Source organism: Chenopodium album, chromosome 12 (assembly GCF_948465745.1).
Source record: "Chenopodium album chromosome 12, dcCheAlbu1.1, whole genome shotgun sequence".
Classification (NCBI taxonomy): Eukaryota; Viridiplantae; Streptophyta; class Magnoliopsida; order Caryophyllales; family Amaranthaceae; genus Chenopodium; species Chenopodium album.
The window spans coordinates 6,167,626-6,184,597 of NC_137845.1; the positions used below are offsets into that span (position 1 = coordinate 6,167,626).

General features: G+C 33.1%; 1 protein-coding gene and 1 long non-coding RNA gene across 2 annotated transcripts; both read right to left on the minus strand.

Annotated features, from left to right (window-relative positions):
• Window positions 1-707: 707 nt before the first annotated feature.
• Window positions 708-3,604, minus strand: LOC145570157 (uncharacterized). The gene is made up of 2 exons (XR_014096397.1): window positions 3,395-3,604; window positions 708-1,155 (listed from the first exon to the last, which is right to left on the minus strand). It is a non-coding gene; the product is annotated as an uncharacterized LOC145570157 (long non-coding RNA).
• A 3,975-nt stretch (window positions 3,605-7,579) lies between these two features.
• Window positions 7,580-8,399, minus strand: LOC145570733 (zinc finger BED domain-containing protein RICESLEEPER 2-like). The gene is made up of 2 exons (XM_081629882.1): window positions 7,730-8,399; window positions 7,580-7,626 (listed from the first exon to the last, which is right to left on the minus strand). The coding sequence occupies exons 1-2, from the start codon at window positions 8,397-8,399 to the stop codon at window positions 7,580-7,582; spliced, it is 717 nt and encodes a 238-aa protein (XP_081486008.1).
• Between the last annotated feature and the right edge of the window lie 8,573 nt (window positions 8,400-16,972).

A 16,972-nucleotide genomic window follows, 5' to 3' on the forward strand; every position in this document is an offset into this window, starting at 1 on the left:
GGTTTTTATTTGTGTATGAAATTGTAATACAATACGTCAATACGAGTACGAAGTTTTGGTTTATTGGGTGTTTCCTTAATTAGTAAGGCAGGTACAGAATGTTGTGAATAGTAGTAACCGACTTCGACCGGCTAAACAACGTATAAAAGGTTGCCTAATTTGGTTCATCACAAAAAAACGCGGGTTCGTATTTTATTCTCTTCTTCTTTCCCAAGTTTGTTGAATTGAATTTTTATGATGATGTTTTTTTGTGCTTGCGAGATAAATCTTAATTAATGATGGAAATAATGTAAAGCTTAAATAAATATGGAGTAACTTTTACAAAATCATATAAATTAATGATAGAATTTAGGGGGTGTTTGGTATCAAATTAGTAAATGTAAGAGAATGGATACAAATTAGGAGGGGAAAGGGTAATATATAGTGTTACCCTTACTACTTGTTTGGTATTACTAAGGAAACGTAAACAATGATAACCAATCCCTTTCTTCTTGTTTGGCATAGATAACTTGGAAACAAATACCTTTCCTTCTATTTTTTGTTATCTTGGCTAACTTTTGCTAAACATTATACAATGTAGAGCAACACTAATTACCATAATATATCATATGCTAAATATAGACAAAGTCACATAAATTGTTGATTACAAAAGCATCGAAATTCTAGTATTCTCAAAAAAAAAAAAAAAAATTATAAAAAAAAAAAAAAGCATTCAAAAACCATTGAAACATTAACTCCAATAACAACTTAGGACAAAACTTTCTACTTCTTCTTAAGAGATCAATTGCATATTGTTTCTTCATACTAGTTGGGGCTTGATAGAAGATGCGAAGCTTATGTTCTTCCGCCATGAGAATTGTAGCAACCTCCAAACCTTCGGATGGAGAAATTCCATCTAACTTCATCACCTTATCCAAAACCTTGTTCACTTTTTCATCCATTATTTGCTCTCTTTCTTCTGCTTTAAACCATGCACTAGCCATAGTCCCAAGATTAACATTGATATTTTCAAATATCTTCCCAAAATTGTTAGATACATCATGGAGGGAGGCCACCAAATCATCATCATCATTCCTACACAATAGAGGACAGCAGGGGAATAGAGGACAGATTCGGTTTTCTGCTCACCATTCGGCATCCATCAAGGTTTAAAAGCTGCATTGTGCATATGAGTACATTATATACTGGTATATGAATAAATAACTTAGAAAAAGGAAGTAATTGATTTTACATATGAGTACATTATAATGATGGTGGTGATGATAATTCAATCAAAATGTGAAACAGCAAAACATCATAGAATGCCATAAGAAAACGTGACTCTTACTTCACATTGATCAAGATAAATTTGGAATTTCTCAAATCGAGGGCATCCCTATATTTGGAATTTATGATGATGTTTAGAATCATGATCATCAATCCCTGGAGAAGGAAATTCCCGCAGAGAAAACAGAGATTGTATCTTAAGTCCTACTTTTCCAAAATCCAGCTTGTTTCAAATTTACCAATTTGAGAGCTATTGTCTCATATTATACTATCAATAGCATCATTCTGGCGTTCTGACAGCATTTTAGAAACCGCATACTCAGCCAAATTAATCAAGTAGTGTGCACCCAATAACCTCAAAATAAATAAATAAACAAAAGAAGGAAACACTAGCAAATGCTTAAAAGCCTCAAAACACAATTATTTGAAGACCACTCAAAGCAATTTGACATAGACATAGAATTAACAGGACACAAATAACATATGAAAGTAGGCTAGTTTCATTACTGAAGAATGCTGATCATATTCTTCGTACACAACACATACAGTTTGCAGCACTTCTGCACTTCATGGAATAGAAATAAGTTTATTACTGTCGCTTATGTGATTTCACATTGACAATCATCTCCTTCATATATTGGTTGATATTAGACTTAGATATTCATATAAGGCAAGATCACTTGTCAATTCTTATAATAAATCATACAAGATGTTGGACAACTGCATCAGTTTAAGGATTCTTCCAATGGTCAAAGATGCACTTATATATTCCCCTTCATCACCAAACCATGTTTTTTTAATTGCCATCATCATCAAAATATATATGAATGCAAAAACGAAATATGATACTCAACCAAAACACAATAACATGACTGAGTATCAGATCGAATATCTGACTTGCTGACTTGCAAAAGTACTATGTAAATTATTTTTTTATTTTTTATTAAGAAAAGCATATGAAAGTACATAACAATTATCAGCATCAAAGCATTCTACCTTGGCAGCCAAAGATATCTCTTATCCTTCAAAAACTCTACTTCAATGTAGCCAAATTACTAGACCTTCAATTCTGCTAGAAATTCTGATCTAAACTATCTTTTTAAAACATATAGCCATGTCATATAGCCAGCCAGATTAAAATGTTATATAACAGGATATGTTGTATATGTATGATTACAAGTACTATTGTAGTTCAGTATAACTCTAGCATAAATAAAAGTATAACAGAATAAAGCATCAGAACAGAAGCAGATACTACAGAAGCAGATACCACAGAAGCAGATAATACAGAAGCAGATACCACAAAAAAAAAAAGCAGCATGAGAACAGAACAAAAATTGCAGTTCATACCTTTACCCATCCGTCGAACACCGACTTATCTACTTGTAGAATCAAGCAACATTAACAATCTGCCTCAAAATAGTAGCAACACACAATAACATTTGAAATTCATTGTAATTATTTTATAGATACTTTTTTATTTGAAGTATTTACCATTGACTTTTGCTGAACAAAGCTCTGATTTGCAGAACAAGACATCAGTTTGTTTTACTAGTAAGCATAAAATCAAAATTTGGGGGAAAAGAAGCCAAATAATAATAGCAAATTATAATAGCAAAAAATCAAAATTTGCAGAACAAAAAAATCAGTAAGTATTATTTCATCAATACTGATAAAAGAAGCCAAATAATTACAGCAGATTATACCATCTAATTTAAGCATAAATCAAAATTTGGGGGAAAACACAAAATATACAACAATTACATGCAATAATAGCTATATATACCATCTAATTTAAGCATAAAATCGAAATTGATATCATGTTAGCAATAATGTCATGAAACAAAAAGCAGGTGATTCAATTGAGAAAAATAAAACTCAAATAAAACTGAAAAATTAGGACAGAAAACCCTAGAAATTAACACCATAAATCGTAAATAGCAATCAACACAAACAAAAAATATGGATAAAAAATCAAATTAAGAGCATGGATCGAAAATACCCCCTAAATAGCAATCTTTCGATATACAGTAGAAAAATCAAAGCACAATCAATCAAGCAAATTTTATATAAATTCAACACAAACTCAACATCTAGGGTTCTTAATCAAAAAAGTGAGAGATCAAACCTTGAGATTGTGGATTTCTGGAAATTTGAAGTACGAAAATTTAGGGTTCTTCAGCGAAATTGTGGCTTCGATCGATCAAAGTTGAGGATTTTGTGGGGTGATCTGTTGTATGACAGGAGAGAGAATAGATAGAGGAAAGAAAGGGGATTTGTTTCCCCAAGTTTTACAGTGGAAACAAAGTAATGGAATGGGTTAGAGGAGGGAAACGGTTTCTATTACTTAACTCTTTAACCAAACATCTTCTAACGGAAATGGTAACCCGATTCCATTTCTAGCCCTATAAAAAGCCCATACCAAACATGCTCTTATTAAATATCTCAAGGGTAAAAATTACAACAGAAGAGAAAAATAAATAAAATAAAAAAGACATTATTTCACTTCAAAGGACATGTTTGGAATTCTAGATTATGAAGAGGAGGTAAATTGCTACATTATACTAGCTAGAGTATTAATTTGGAGAGTAATAATTAATTTTCTAAGGTTTGGCAACAATCTTGGGGTAAAGACCACCACTTCATGGCAATCGGTGTCAACCACCATGTCATTGACAAATTTGAGACCACCACGAGCATCGCCTCACTTGAAAAATCAAAAGCCCTAACCTTTTGTTCAACTATCTCTTCAACCAATGGCTGCAATTTAAGGTACTTGTTCGTTATTTTGCCGGAAATGATTAGCTATGGTGGCGGCTATAATGGCAGCCAACAACTTCAATTGGGTGGGAGGGATATGGAGGTGAAGGAGATGAGTATATAGCAAGAGAGAAGGAAGGTACAATATAGCAGAAGAGCGTTTTTTCTTTTTTTACAGGGAAAATAGTTATACTAGAAGGGAGGTGGGTAATTATTAATAGGCTTGTTCACGGATCGGATATCCGATCCGAAATCACATTTCGGATCGGATATCCGAACCTTCGGATATTAGATTTTGATATCCGAATCCGATCCGAAAATTTCGGATATCCGATATCCGATATCCGAAATCATTCGGATCGGATGTTTCGGATATCCATTATCCGATATTAATGAAAATTGTATAAATCTCATTAAATGTTTTGCTTTTTGTATCGTTAAGCATAGTAGTCTTTTAGAAGACTATTTAATTGGCATACATAATAAACTAATAAAGTCTATTTAATTACCACAAATACAAAAAACTATAACAGTAGCAGCCTTCTTTGTTAGTTTGGCGATAAGACCAACAAGTTGGTGAGCAAACCCAACAATAGAGGAGACACATACACATATTAAAAATCAAAATTCCCAACAGATGAATCCTTATAATCTTTTAATTACCAGAGGAGAGTTGAATGGTGATTTGTTGAGCAACGGAGAACAAACCAACAAATTGGCGACTGAACGGCGAAGTTTGGAATATAGGGTTCCTTTTAGAGAGATGAGAAAGAGGCGGAAGTAGGTGAGAACTAAGAACTCACTAGGTTTGTTGGGCATTAAAAATTATTTTATAATATTATTATAAAAATATTTTTGAAAATTTTATATGTACTAATGTATTGTCATATACATATCAGGCTTACAATTTCAGATATCAGTTCGGATATCTGTAAGAAATATCCGATAATATTCGGATATTTTTCGGATATCGGATATCCGAAAATTTGAAAATCAGTATTTGAATCCGTATCCGATATCCGTTTTTTCGGATCGGATATCCAAAAAATCGGATCAAATACGGATCGGATTTTCGGATTTTCGGATTCTCGGATAGTTTTGATCAGCCCTAATTATTAACCTCTTTTTTAAAGGAATAGGTTAACCCACTCATTAATTACTCTAAGGGCCCGCCTGGATTGCCAGTAAAAGTTATGTGTGGAAAATTTCAGATTTTTTTATTTGCTTGAATGGGGAGTAATATTTTAAAAGGGTAGTATATTCCCCTAAAAATGGGGGTAAAAATTACCCAGGCTCCCCCTAGAGTAATTTATTTCCCATGAACAACTACTACTCTCTCTTCCATCTCTCTCCTCTTTCTCTTCCATCTCCTACCACCACTCCACCGGCCCATCCTCAACCTTCCGCCGCCACCCACTGCCAAGGCTTATCATCGACTACTGTTACCATCTCCCTTCTACCGCCGTCACTTCTTTCCGCCATCATCTTCGCTCCATTTTTGTATGAGCAAGGGAAGCTAAATTTAATTCATTTGAGCTCGAAATTGACCAATAATTTCAGATCGACAACCTTTACGCTCAAATTTTATCATAAAAGAGTTGAATTATATCTTCATTGAGTATTTTTTATGAATTATTTCTTTCTTTCGCCTCTCCTTTTTTAAATCTGCTGTATTATTTTTGATAAGCTGGGTATTGATGGTAGTTTGCAAAAGGGATTGGGTTTATAAGGTGGTTGATGTGGTGGGCCGTTCAATGGTGCAACTCTATTTCAAGCTTGGCTTGCCATGGAGGATGAAGATGAAGCAAATGAAAGTTTTGCTTTTACCCCAAGAAAGATGTCAAACTCTTGAAAAAGTAAATATCACTCCCTAACAAATCCCTCTGTAATTTTTGCTCCATTGTTTTTACTCCCTTAATTACTTCTTGGAATCTAGGCGGGCCCTAAATCCAAACCTTAAAAATTCCAGAATTATTGCTCGTATATTTTTTCCCCTCCCATTACACATTTACACCCATTCTAGGTAGGTCCTAAGGAGGATTGTTCTACCGCACAAAAATTCTGCATAAGTCATTTTTTTTTTCTTCAGAGAGCCACAAGAGCAGGTGATGAGAATCGATCTCAAAATTCACTAAAATCAGGAGGGAAGCTCTAACCACGTGAGATATCCTCACTCTCATTAAACGGATTAGTAAAGCTCTAACCACGTGAGATATCCTCGCTCTCATTTAGTGGATTAGTGAACTAGACATCTTGAGAGTGAGGGTAGAACAAGGGGTCTCTAACCTCATATACATACCAAGCAAAGTTTGGTGGAGTTGGTGGGGAACTCACCTTGTGACTTTGAGGTCACGAGTTCGAGCCCCACCAATTATAAAATGCTTAGGAGTAAGGGGATTCCCTTACCTCCCCCCTACTCTCAAGTGATGACCTGTGAAGCTGAGCTGGCTAAACCTGTAAGAGGTGCCGGCTCAATAGGGTCCTTCTTCTTACCCTAAAAAATAAAAATAAATAAATAACCTCAAATACATAGAAATTAAAGGCTGAAACTCAAAATTGATAGAAATTAAAGGCTCATACTCAAAATTGAAAGGTAAAATGATTATCATTAAGTCAATCTCGATTTGTAACTCATTGTCCTGCGCGAATAGAATCATACGGAGTGTAGTTTTTGCTTGTATTATACTCTCTCTGTTTTTTTTTTTATTTGCATCACTTGATGATGCGCAGAGTTTTAGGAGAGTAATATAATATTGTGAGTGGATGAATAATTTATTATAGTAAAAGTTAGATGGAGACCATGAAAGAGAAACAATGTGAGGGGGAGTATATATTTTTATTATATAAGTGGGGACCATGGAAGAGAAAGAAATGATAAAATATAGTATAAAGTTACCAAATAAGGAAGTGATGCATTTAAAAAAAAACACTCATAAAAGGAAAGTGATGCACTTAAAGAAAAACGGGGGGAGTATATGAGAGTATGGAACTATGGGAATGTACTTTTATAAGCTTGGATTTTAGCTAAAAGGATTAGTGGGCCACTTCTGTAACCCAGTTGTGTTATGGGCTTGTGTTTTCGTATATGGCCCAATCTTCGTGGCCTTACCGTAAAGCATCATTTGATAATTTTCAGTTCATTATTGTACGTATTGTCAGTTAGGGGTGAACATGGTCTGGTTTGGTGCGGTTTGAGTATAAACCAAACCAAACCGCAAAATGCGGTTTGGTCAATTTTCCAAACCAAACCAAACCATATTAATATTGAAACCAAACCAAACCGTAATAATGCGGTTTGGTGTGGTTTGGTTTGCGGTTTATGATGAGACGACTTGTTTTCCTAAAAATTGTCAAATATTAATAAATTTATAATAAAGTTCAAATAATTAGCCCAAACGGATTATAAGTTTGAATAATAGTGGAAAAAAATAATACATAACAAATTATAGTGGATAAAAACCTTTTACATTTGTCCAGAAAAAAAAAATTCATACTACATTATACTTCGTAGTTTTTAATAATTGGCAGCAACTTGACAACATCAGGGGCTACATTATGCAATATCAATGATTCCCGGAGCTAAACTGATCTTGGACAAGTCTGAAAATAATAAAAAAAAATTATAATAAAAAATTTGTAAATGAAACCAATAATTAGCAAAACACTGAAAATTGAAAATTGTTAGAAAGAAAAAAATGCATACCTTTCTCTAATTCTTCAACATCATCCACATTCTCTTCAACATCAATAGGTGATGCACGAAGCCAATCTTGTGCACATATAAGTGCCTCCACTACTTTAGGACTTAACGAACTTCGAAAAGGGTCAAGAACTCTTCCTCCGGTGCTAAAAGCACTCTCGGAAGCAACAGTGGACACGGGAATAGCCATCACATCACGAGCTATGAGAGAAAGAATAGGAAATCTTGTTGTAGCACTCTTCCACCATTGCAAGATATCAAAGTCATCCACATCTGGTTCACATTCTTCATCTAAGTACTTATCCAACTCTGACTTACCATCACCGTCTTCTTTTGTTGCCTTGAGTTTCCTGTACCTAGATCTAATGATTCCTTTATTCTGAGCTACGGGATCCACATTAGCCCCATCATTTCCAGAATTACCACTTTGAGGGAAAGAAGATGAAGAAGAGTTTGAACACTTGTACTCTTCAAACAGATCTTTGAGAGCTTTCTTTACCCGATTGCATACAACTGTAGCAACCTCCTCTGGTTCATACATTTGACAAATTCCATACTCCACACATTCTAATTTGTATCGAGGGTCAAGTGCAGCAGCAACAAACAACATTACATTCAATTTTTTTGGATCCCCCCAATATTTGTCACATTTTTCTTTCATCTTACGTGCCATAAATTTAAATTTAGCATTATGGTTGTTACCCCATTCTTTTAGCAAGCAACCACATCGGTTACTTCATGAAAATAGCTATTACAAGTAACATATAATGAGCCAGAGACTCTCAAAGTCAAATGATAGAAAGCTTCTAATAATTTAATCAAATGCTTCACATGATTCCAATCAGTGTCAATTGGTTTTCCCAACCCTTTCCCATACCCATGAACATCCAAAAGTTCATCCTCATAGTAACGATCTTCTTCTTCGTATCTATCAAATGCTGTTTCAAACTTTAGAGCAGTGTCCAACATCAAAAAAGTGGAGTTCCATCGGGTTGGGACATCTAGACATAACAAGCCTTGGCATGGAACTTTTTCCTCAATGGCACACTTTTTAAACCTCTCATGTCTAGCCGGGGAGGATCTAACATACCTAACTGCACTTCGAACACGACTCACTGAGTCACCAACCAACTTTAAGCCATCATTTACCACTAAGTTCATGATATGAGCAATGCATCTTACATGCATATACTCCCCTTTCAAGACACTTGTTCCCCAACTATTGACTCTTTTCTTCAAATAAGCAATGGCAGTGTCATTTGAGCTTGCATTATCAACGGTAATGGTCATCACTTTTTCAAGACCCCAAGCTAGTAAGCATTTTTCAATAGCTTTACCAATTTGTTCACCCTTATGACTTGTTACTGGACAAAAGTTTGGGATTCTTTTATTTAATTTCCAATCATTGTCAACAAAGTGAGCTGTCAAACACATGTAATTAATTCTTTGCAATGAAGTCCATGTGTCCGTTGTAAGACATACTCTTCTACAATTTGTTTTTAAAAAACTTTTCAATTTCAACCTTTCATCCACAAACATTTGATAACAATCTCTAGCTAATGTGACTCGAGAGGGAACTACAAACCTATTTTGTAGTTGAGAACAAAAGAACTTAAAGCCCTGACCTTCAACATGTCTAAATGGAAGTTCATCAACTATTATCATGTAAGCTAAAGCATTTCTACATTTTTCATAATCAAAAGCCCAATTTTTAATGGACACCTCTTTAGCCCCATCTTCATTTACACTAGATCCAAAACTCAATTGTGTTTGTTTTGGCCCTAGGTTTTTGCAACTATTGTATATATAACTTGAACACTTTTTTAAATGTGATCTATAAGTACTAGTACCATTTAGATTTGGATTGCACTTATAAGAAAACCCACAATAATTACACTTACACCTTCCTACCCCATTAGCCGTATACTTAGAGAAGTGATCCCAAATATCTGACCTGGGTTTCATTGCCTTCCTTCTTGGTTTCAGCTTACCATGGTCATCGGATAAATTATCAGTTTCCACCGTTTCCTCAGTATCGGGGATTGTAAAGGGATTATCCTCTGTGTTTGACATCTGAGCTCAATTACAAAAATTATATATAATTAGTTACATAACCAATTCATTAAAAAAAAAGGGTATTAATATACATATTTAATCAAAGTTACCTCGCAAGATCCAGAACTCGACGCCGTTGTAGAGATTCTAAAATTAAAAAAATAAGGGTTTTAATATACATATTCAATCGATTATACTACAATTCATTAGTAATGTAATTTATAGAAGAAAAAAAAAATCAAACCTGAAATTGTGAGAACCGTGAGTAGCGAGCAGAATACAAGAAGTATGGGTGGGACTGTGGGAGTGTCGAGGAGTCTAAGAGCAGCGGCGATAGAAGGAGGTTTTGAGCAGCGGCGATAATAACGAAGAAGAAAGTGGCGAAGGGGTTTTTGAGTTTTTCACTTAAGAGCATCAGTTATATGACCTAATGACTTAATGAGTTAATGAGTAATGACTGTGAGTTTTTTTAAAGTGGCGATTAACATTGACTATAGTAGACTAGTAGAGTAGTAGCAATGTAGTATACTGAATGTTTTTTTTTTCTTTTAAATTTTTTATTAACTATTTTAATTTTTATAAATATTATATAAATATAAATTGCGGTTTACTGGTTTGCGGTTTGGTTTGGTTTATAAATTTTGAAAAACCAAACCAAACCGCAAATCGTATTTCTCAAAAAATCGAAACCAAACCGTATTTTTTCAAACCGTAAACCAAACCAAACCGCTAAAATGCGGTTTGGTCTGGTTTGGTTACGGTCCGGACCAAACTCTGTACAGCCCTATTGTCAGTTCCCCCCAATCATTGAATTCACAAATCACAATATCTAATCTTCTTGTATCGTTTAGACGTTTAATTGAAAAAAGGAAAAATTGCTCGAAATAATCCGATTTTTGACTCATCCGCCCAAAGTAATCCCACCTTTTGATTGATTATTTTTTAATAATCCGACCTTTAATACTAATCCGCTTTAAATGGCCCGCAATAACAAGTTAAATGACCGGTTGGGACCATTTTAAGCGGATTGACATTAAAGGTTGGATTATTAAAAAATAATCAAAAGGTGTGATTATTTTGGGCGGATGAGCCAAAGGTCGGATTATTGCGGGTAATTTTTCCTTGAAAAAAAGATAATCGTTTAGACGTTTATTTATTTATTTATTTATTTGAAAAAAAATAGTTGTCTGTATTATTAAGTAATGTCCGATTCCGCCAAAGTGGTGAAGCTTTGGGGAAAGGAACTCAAAATAACATGTTCCGCATTACAACAGGTGTCCCTTCTTGCAGCAAGATGGGCAAAAGTACTACAACTTTGCTTAACATGAGAAAAAGAAGAGTATCAAAACATAAACTATCTTTCCGCATATCATCAAAAATCACACTAAAAGGAGCTTGACCACCATCATCTGATCGAATGGCTTGCACGACGTTTATAGCGTCGGACTCCACCCACACTTTTGTAAAACCTAGTCTTCGAGTCAATTGGAGAGCATAGCGAACAACTAGAGCTTCAGCACATTCTGGAGACGCAGCGTGAGTTTTGCGAGTTGCTAGAGCAAGGAGAAGACCATTTTCGTCCCTGAATACCACCCCAAGTCCATATCTTCCATCACTTGGGTAGTAGGCATTCGTATTCACCTTCACACACCCTTCAGGAGGACATTTCCACACATCAGCACTCACTGGAGCAGCAACAAGGCCAGCAGGTCTGATTACCTTCCCATTATATAGATTGTACTCTTACACATACTTGAGAAAGCCTGCGTCAAGCATTACAGGATTTGGGTTTTCATTACCAAAGAGCACAAGGTTACGACATCTCCAAGCAGCCCACATTAATGTGGCCATATTACCAACAGTCTCAGCATTGTACTTGCTACACAACCACTCCCAAAACTCAGCAAAAGAACCAGCTGGAGCCCTTACTAAATTGTTCACTTGTGAACTGATGGACCAAATCTGTCGAGCAACATCATGATATAGTAGTGAATGAAGAAAAGATTCACTACTACACCCACACAATTGACAAGAAGCATCAAGAATAATGTGACGTTGTAGACCAGCCCCGTTCTTAGAAATTTATGGGCCCTAGGCATAATATGAGAAAAGGACCCCTAAATTACATAAACAAATTTTTTTTATACGCAATAGCATTAAATATAAAACAATGAAAATAACTTACATTATTTGAATAGTATGTCTCCATACACAATACTAGAGTAATAACTTTGCATAATGTTTCAGCAATTAAATAAATATGAAACGGTGTAATTGAAAAGATTAATATTTTGGAGTAGATACTCATAGAATCCGGAAGATTAGAAGAAGAAGTGAAGAGATTATATTGCATTGTTATCTCCACCTAATTGACATCTAAGTAATTTAATGTTAATTGCTAATTAAATGCAGTAATTATCTTTCTACAAAGTAGCTTTTTTCTAATGAGTAAAAACTACAGAGTAAAATTCTACAACTATACAAACGGATTTTTTTTGGGCCCCTTTCTGGCATGGGCCCTAGGCGCTCGCACTCGAGGCCTACCCCTCCGGACCGGCCTTGCGTTGTACCAATCTCTCCTTCACTGATAAATTTCCCTTGACAACGCTCCAAATGAAGTATTGTAACTTCGGGGGACCATTAATTCTCCAAATAGAGCGCCAAATAGCATCATCGTTCACCTAGTTTTGCTGATGAGAGCTCCCCAACTTCGCCAAACAGTACCCATATCTCACAGTATATACACCCTTCTTTAATAAACGCCAATACCAAGCATCCTTCCTGTACCTATTTGAAAGAGGAATTGACTTGATAAAATCTCGAACATTAGACCGAAACAGGCCAGGCTACCAATCTTCTCCTCATCCCACTCCCTTGAACCATCTTTTAACAGGTCCCACGGTAATTTACAATTTATGGGAAGTTATTTCGCTCATTAATTTGTAGGAATTAATCTAACTTGTTTGGTAGGTATTAGGGAAGTTATAATTCATGGGAATTTTGAATGATCTAGGGGGATTCAATTCCTACATTACGTGGAAACTTCAAATTCCATGAAATTTCAACTTCCACCCTTTTACACTTTTTTTGTTAACCAAACAACTCACCACTTTTACATTTTTTAAGAATTTTGAGTGCCCATGAAAATTTAGTGTAACCAAACAACACCTAACTTAATACTTACTTCATCTGTTCTTTAACTTCCCTATACTTTTCACATTTAGTCTTTACATTGTTATTTTATCCCACTTTTGATTATAGTTTGTTACGTTTTTACCTTTTAGGGCTTATTTGGTTAACAAAGGAATTAAATTCCAATGGTAATTTGTATTTCATGAGAATTTATTTCCCTCGTACAATTCTTAGGAAATGAGTATAAGTAAGTAATTAACTTTTCATGTTTTGTTTTATGGAAAGTCAAAATTCCTATGAATTTTCAATTCCTTCATTTTCACTTTTTGTTGTTAACGAAATGGCTACACTATTTGCAAATTTCCATGAATTTTCATTTCACACATGTTTGAAGGTTAACCAAACAACACCTTATTCTCTTACTACTTTCAATGTACAAATGAGTAAATGACTCACTTTTAGATTATTTTTTTTTTCCACATAATACCCCGCTTTAGTAATTCTTCTTAATTTTTTAATTAGTGTGCAAAAAGTCATACAAAAATTTTATTGTATTATTACTAGTATGTTTTTAAAATAAATAAATAAAACTAATGTAAGGAAAATGGTTTGTGTTATTGTACTTTGAAGTGTTTGAACTAGTTTGATATCAGCTTATGAGCCTTATCCTTGCATTGTTGATGTCAATTATTCAACATTTGACTCTTAAATTGGCTGTTGTTCACTTTACCTTATTTTGCTGAATTGAAATTATTTTTATTGAACTGAAATTATTTTTGCTAAATTGAAATTATTTTTACTGATTCTTTATTATATTTATTCTTTACAATTACTGATTTTTACTGAACTGAAATTAATTATACTAAACTGGAATTATTTTTATTGAACTAAACTTATTTTTACAGGACTAAAATTATTTTTATTGAATATTTTATTTTAAGGTGAAGTAAATATAACCTTACTAGATTGACATGCAAAAAATAGAATTTTGTCTCATACTCTCTTTGGGATTTTTTTAAAAAAGTGTTTTATTCAGAGTTTTGGCACTATTTATTAGACCTACTTTGACTAATGTTTATGAATTGTACATAAGAAAAAAATATAATCTCGTGGTACTTTGTTGGAATCGTCTTAAAAAGTACTCGTAGATTATTAATATTCAATTGTTATAATTTATAGTTATTGATAATTAAAGATATTATTGGTTAAAGTTTTGTATCGGCATATGTGTCCCGTCAATATGAAGTACTTTACTAAAACGTGGGGAGTATTATAAAAGGAATTTGGGTACAGACTGAAATTTGATAAAGAGATACGAACATAGTAAAATAATCATTCGATGAAAGAACATGAAACCATTCTACTTCAATAGAGGTGCGAGAAACTGTTGAGGGCAATGAAGTAGGTGAAATACTGAAATGGTTAAATTTTGCGAGTTGTTTCAACCACAGCCGAATCAGATTTTAAGAGCCAAACAAGAATGAATAGCACACAGAAGAGTCAAGACTAGACTCCCTAATAGAATGTTTAACCTATAGCTAATGCTTCTAAATGTCACGTTGTTTGATAATGTGACTTTATGAATATGGTTAAAATGCTCTTTCAACCATTATAATCATAATCCACTGTCTTTATATTCAACGTATATAGATTTTTAGATAGATCTGCGTAAATATGTAGAGTGTTTCATTTAAAAAAAACAAAGGAAATTGATCCTATAGATACTTTGCCACAAAATGCTTCTATTAGGAGCCACTCAAACTAATAAATTATGTAGCATAATACATTAACATTATTATACTATGTCATGTCTCATGTGCCTTTGTATCAACAAATTAATAAATTACTTAAGTACAATTTAACCCCAAAATGATGGCAAGTAATCGTATCTTTTTTTCCCTAGCCTCGTGAAAAAGTGAAAAGAGTAGTGTGCAGTGGTTTTCTTGTCTTTATTCTGCTGTTCTCATTCATTTGGTTTCAAATCTCAGTGCAAAGCTACGCACATGCTCATCATTAGCCAACACCAATACGGCAAGATATGCATTATTCTCATTCCTTTACTAGATTAAAAGCATAATTATTAATTAACGCAGTTTTGGCCCCATTAACTGTATAATTACTTACTCTCTCCGTCTCTAAAAGTTCGACCATTTTAGCCTAATTTTAGTCTCTAAATGATCGACTCATTTACATTAAAATACCCACCAATTTACAACAATATTTGTGCAAAATTAGTTTTTCCATATAATATTTTGTTTTTTCATGTACTTTTAATACTCCCTCCGTTTTTTTTAAATGCATCACTTTTCTTTTATGAGTGTTTTTTTAATTGCATCACTTCCTTATTTAGTAACTTTATACTACGTATATTTTATCATTTTTCTCTCCTACGTCAAACCTCACTTAAATTATTTTATTATTTCTTTCTCTTTTATGGTCCCCACTTATATAATAAAAATATTTACTCTTTCTCACTATTTTCTTTTACATGGTCCTCATCTTACTTTTACAATAATAAATTATTCACCCACTCACAATATAATATTACACTCCTAAAACTCCGCGCATCACCAAGTGATGCAAATAAAAAAAAACGGAGGGAGTAATTTCTCTCTCTACTTTTTTACAAACCCCATATAAATTTATCTTTTTAATATATTTTTATATTTTTTTATTTAATTTCCTTAATACCCGCAAAATCAACCCTAAAGGATATTTTTTCGAGGATGGAGCGAGTATTATTTTAAGGTTAACTTTATTGATTTTGCTTTTAAATTGTTACTGTCGTGGGCTGTGGTCCATGCTCCTACTAAATGACTTGAATCTTGAATGAATGAAATCAATGATAGTATCAGACATTATCGATTGTCCCACCTGATTTTGTTTAAAATAAAATAAATATTGTCCTTTCTGGGAGGTTCAACAAATAAAATAATGCAAGAATTATGCGGAGTATTATTAGTTTTTTTTTTTTTTTTTTTTTTTTTTTTTACTTTTTACTTTTTACAAAAGCTACCGAATGTTCTCGAGATCTTGCATAAGCTAGTTAAAAGTAGAAACATTAGATTAAAAATTACCATCAATTACACCGATCAACACGTAATTTTTTTTTACTTTCCCAAATTAATACCACTTTAGGTTAGGATTTTGTCAAATGCGTGTTATATTTTCATTTGTTTTTTTTTTTTCCTCTTCTCATTTTTAGCTCCTTATATGTAAAGGTTGGGGTTATTTACATTATTTTTAATCTCTTATCTATAGTTGTCCACTTATTGTCACTTATCCTAAAAGAATGCTCAAATAAGGACAAAATAATTAAGTTATGATAAGCTAAGGGTAGTCCAAATTCATTTTTAGCTAAAAGTAATTAATAATAAAGTCTAATAAATTTGATAAGTTTATATCGTATAAAGTACATTTAGACAAGTAAAAATTAGATGAATGAAAACACCTTCTTAACTTAATTACTCCGATTATTCATCTTTATTTAAAATAAGCCAAATATAATTCCATTGTTCTAGTTACAACTTTTAAGCTCTTGCTTATTCATATCCTTAATTAATGTAATGATGTATACATTTGTTTTTTTTTTTATTTTTTTATTTTTATTTTTATATACTCATGTATGTAAGCTCATACAAGATGTTACTAGATTCATGTTGTATGGTATATTTTATGTTTTTTAACCGGGTGCATTATTTTTATGTTTTACACTATTTCTACCAACTAAAATCTCATCACGCAAGACCAATAAAGAATAAGCTATTATTCTTACTATCTTTGCTACTCCGTATTTTTTAAAAAAAAATTATGTTGCACATTCAATTTTATATGCTAAATAATTTGTGTTAAATTTTGATCGAGAGTGCTTATTTTTAGTTATTATGTTTCCCTTTTAAATCATAAATTAATATGTTATAACTTAAATAATATATTTTGATATTAAAAGTAAAACTCGATGCATTACCATTTCACATAAAATTTTAAAGTATTAAAGAATTGGAGAATATATTTTCAAACTAGCTTAAGAACATTACTCCGTACTTAAATTAATCCAAT

Excerpts from the sequence above, each read along its gene's own strand:
- LOC145570733 (XM_081629882.1), bottom strand. The coding sequence starts at position 8,399 with ATGGCACGTAAGATGAAAGAAAAATGTGACAAATATTGGGGGGATCCA. Across the intron at positions 7,627-7,729 it reads TGTTGAAGAATTAGAGAAAG|ACTTGTCCAAGATCAGTTTA; the intron begins GTATGCATTTTT and ends TATTATTTTCAG.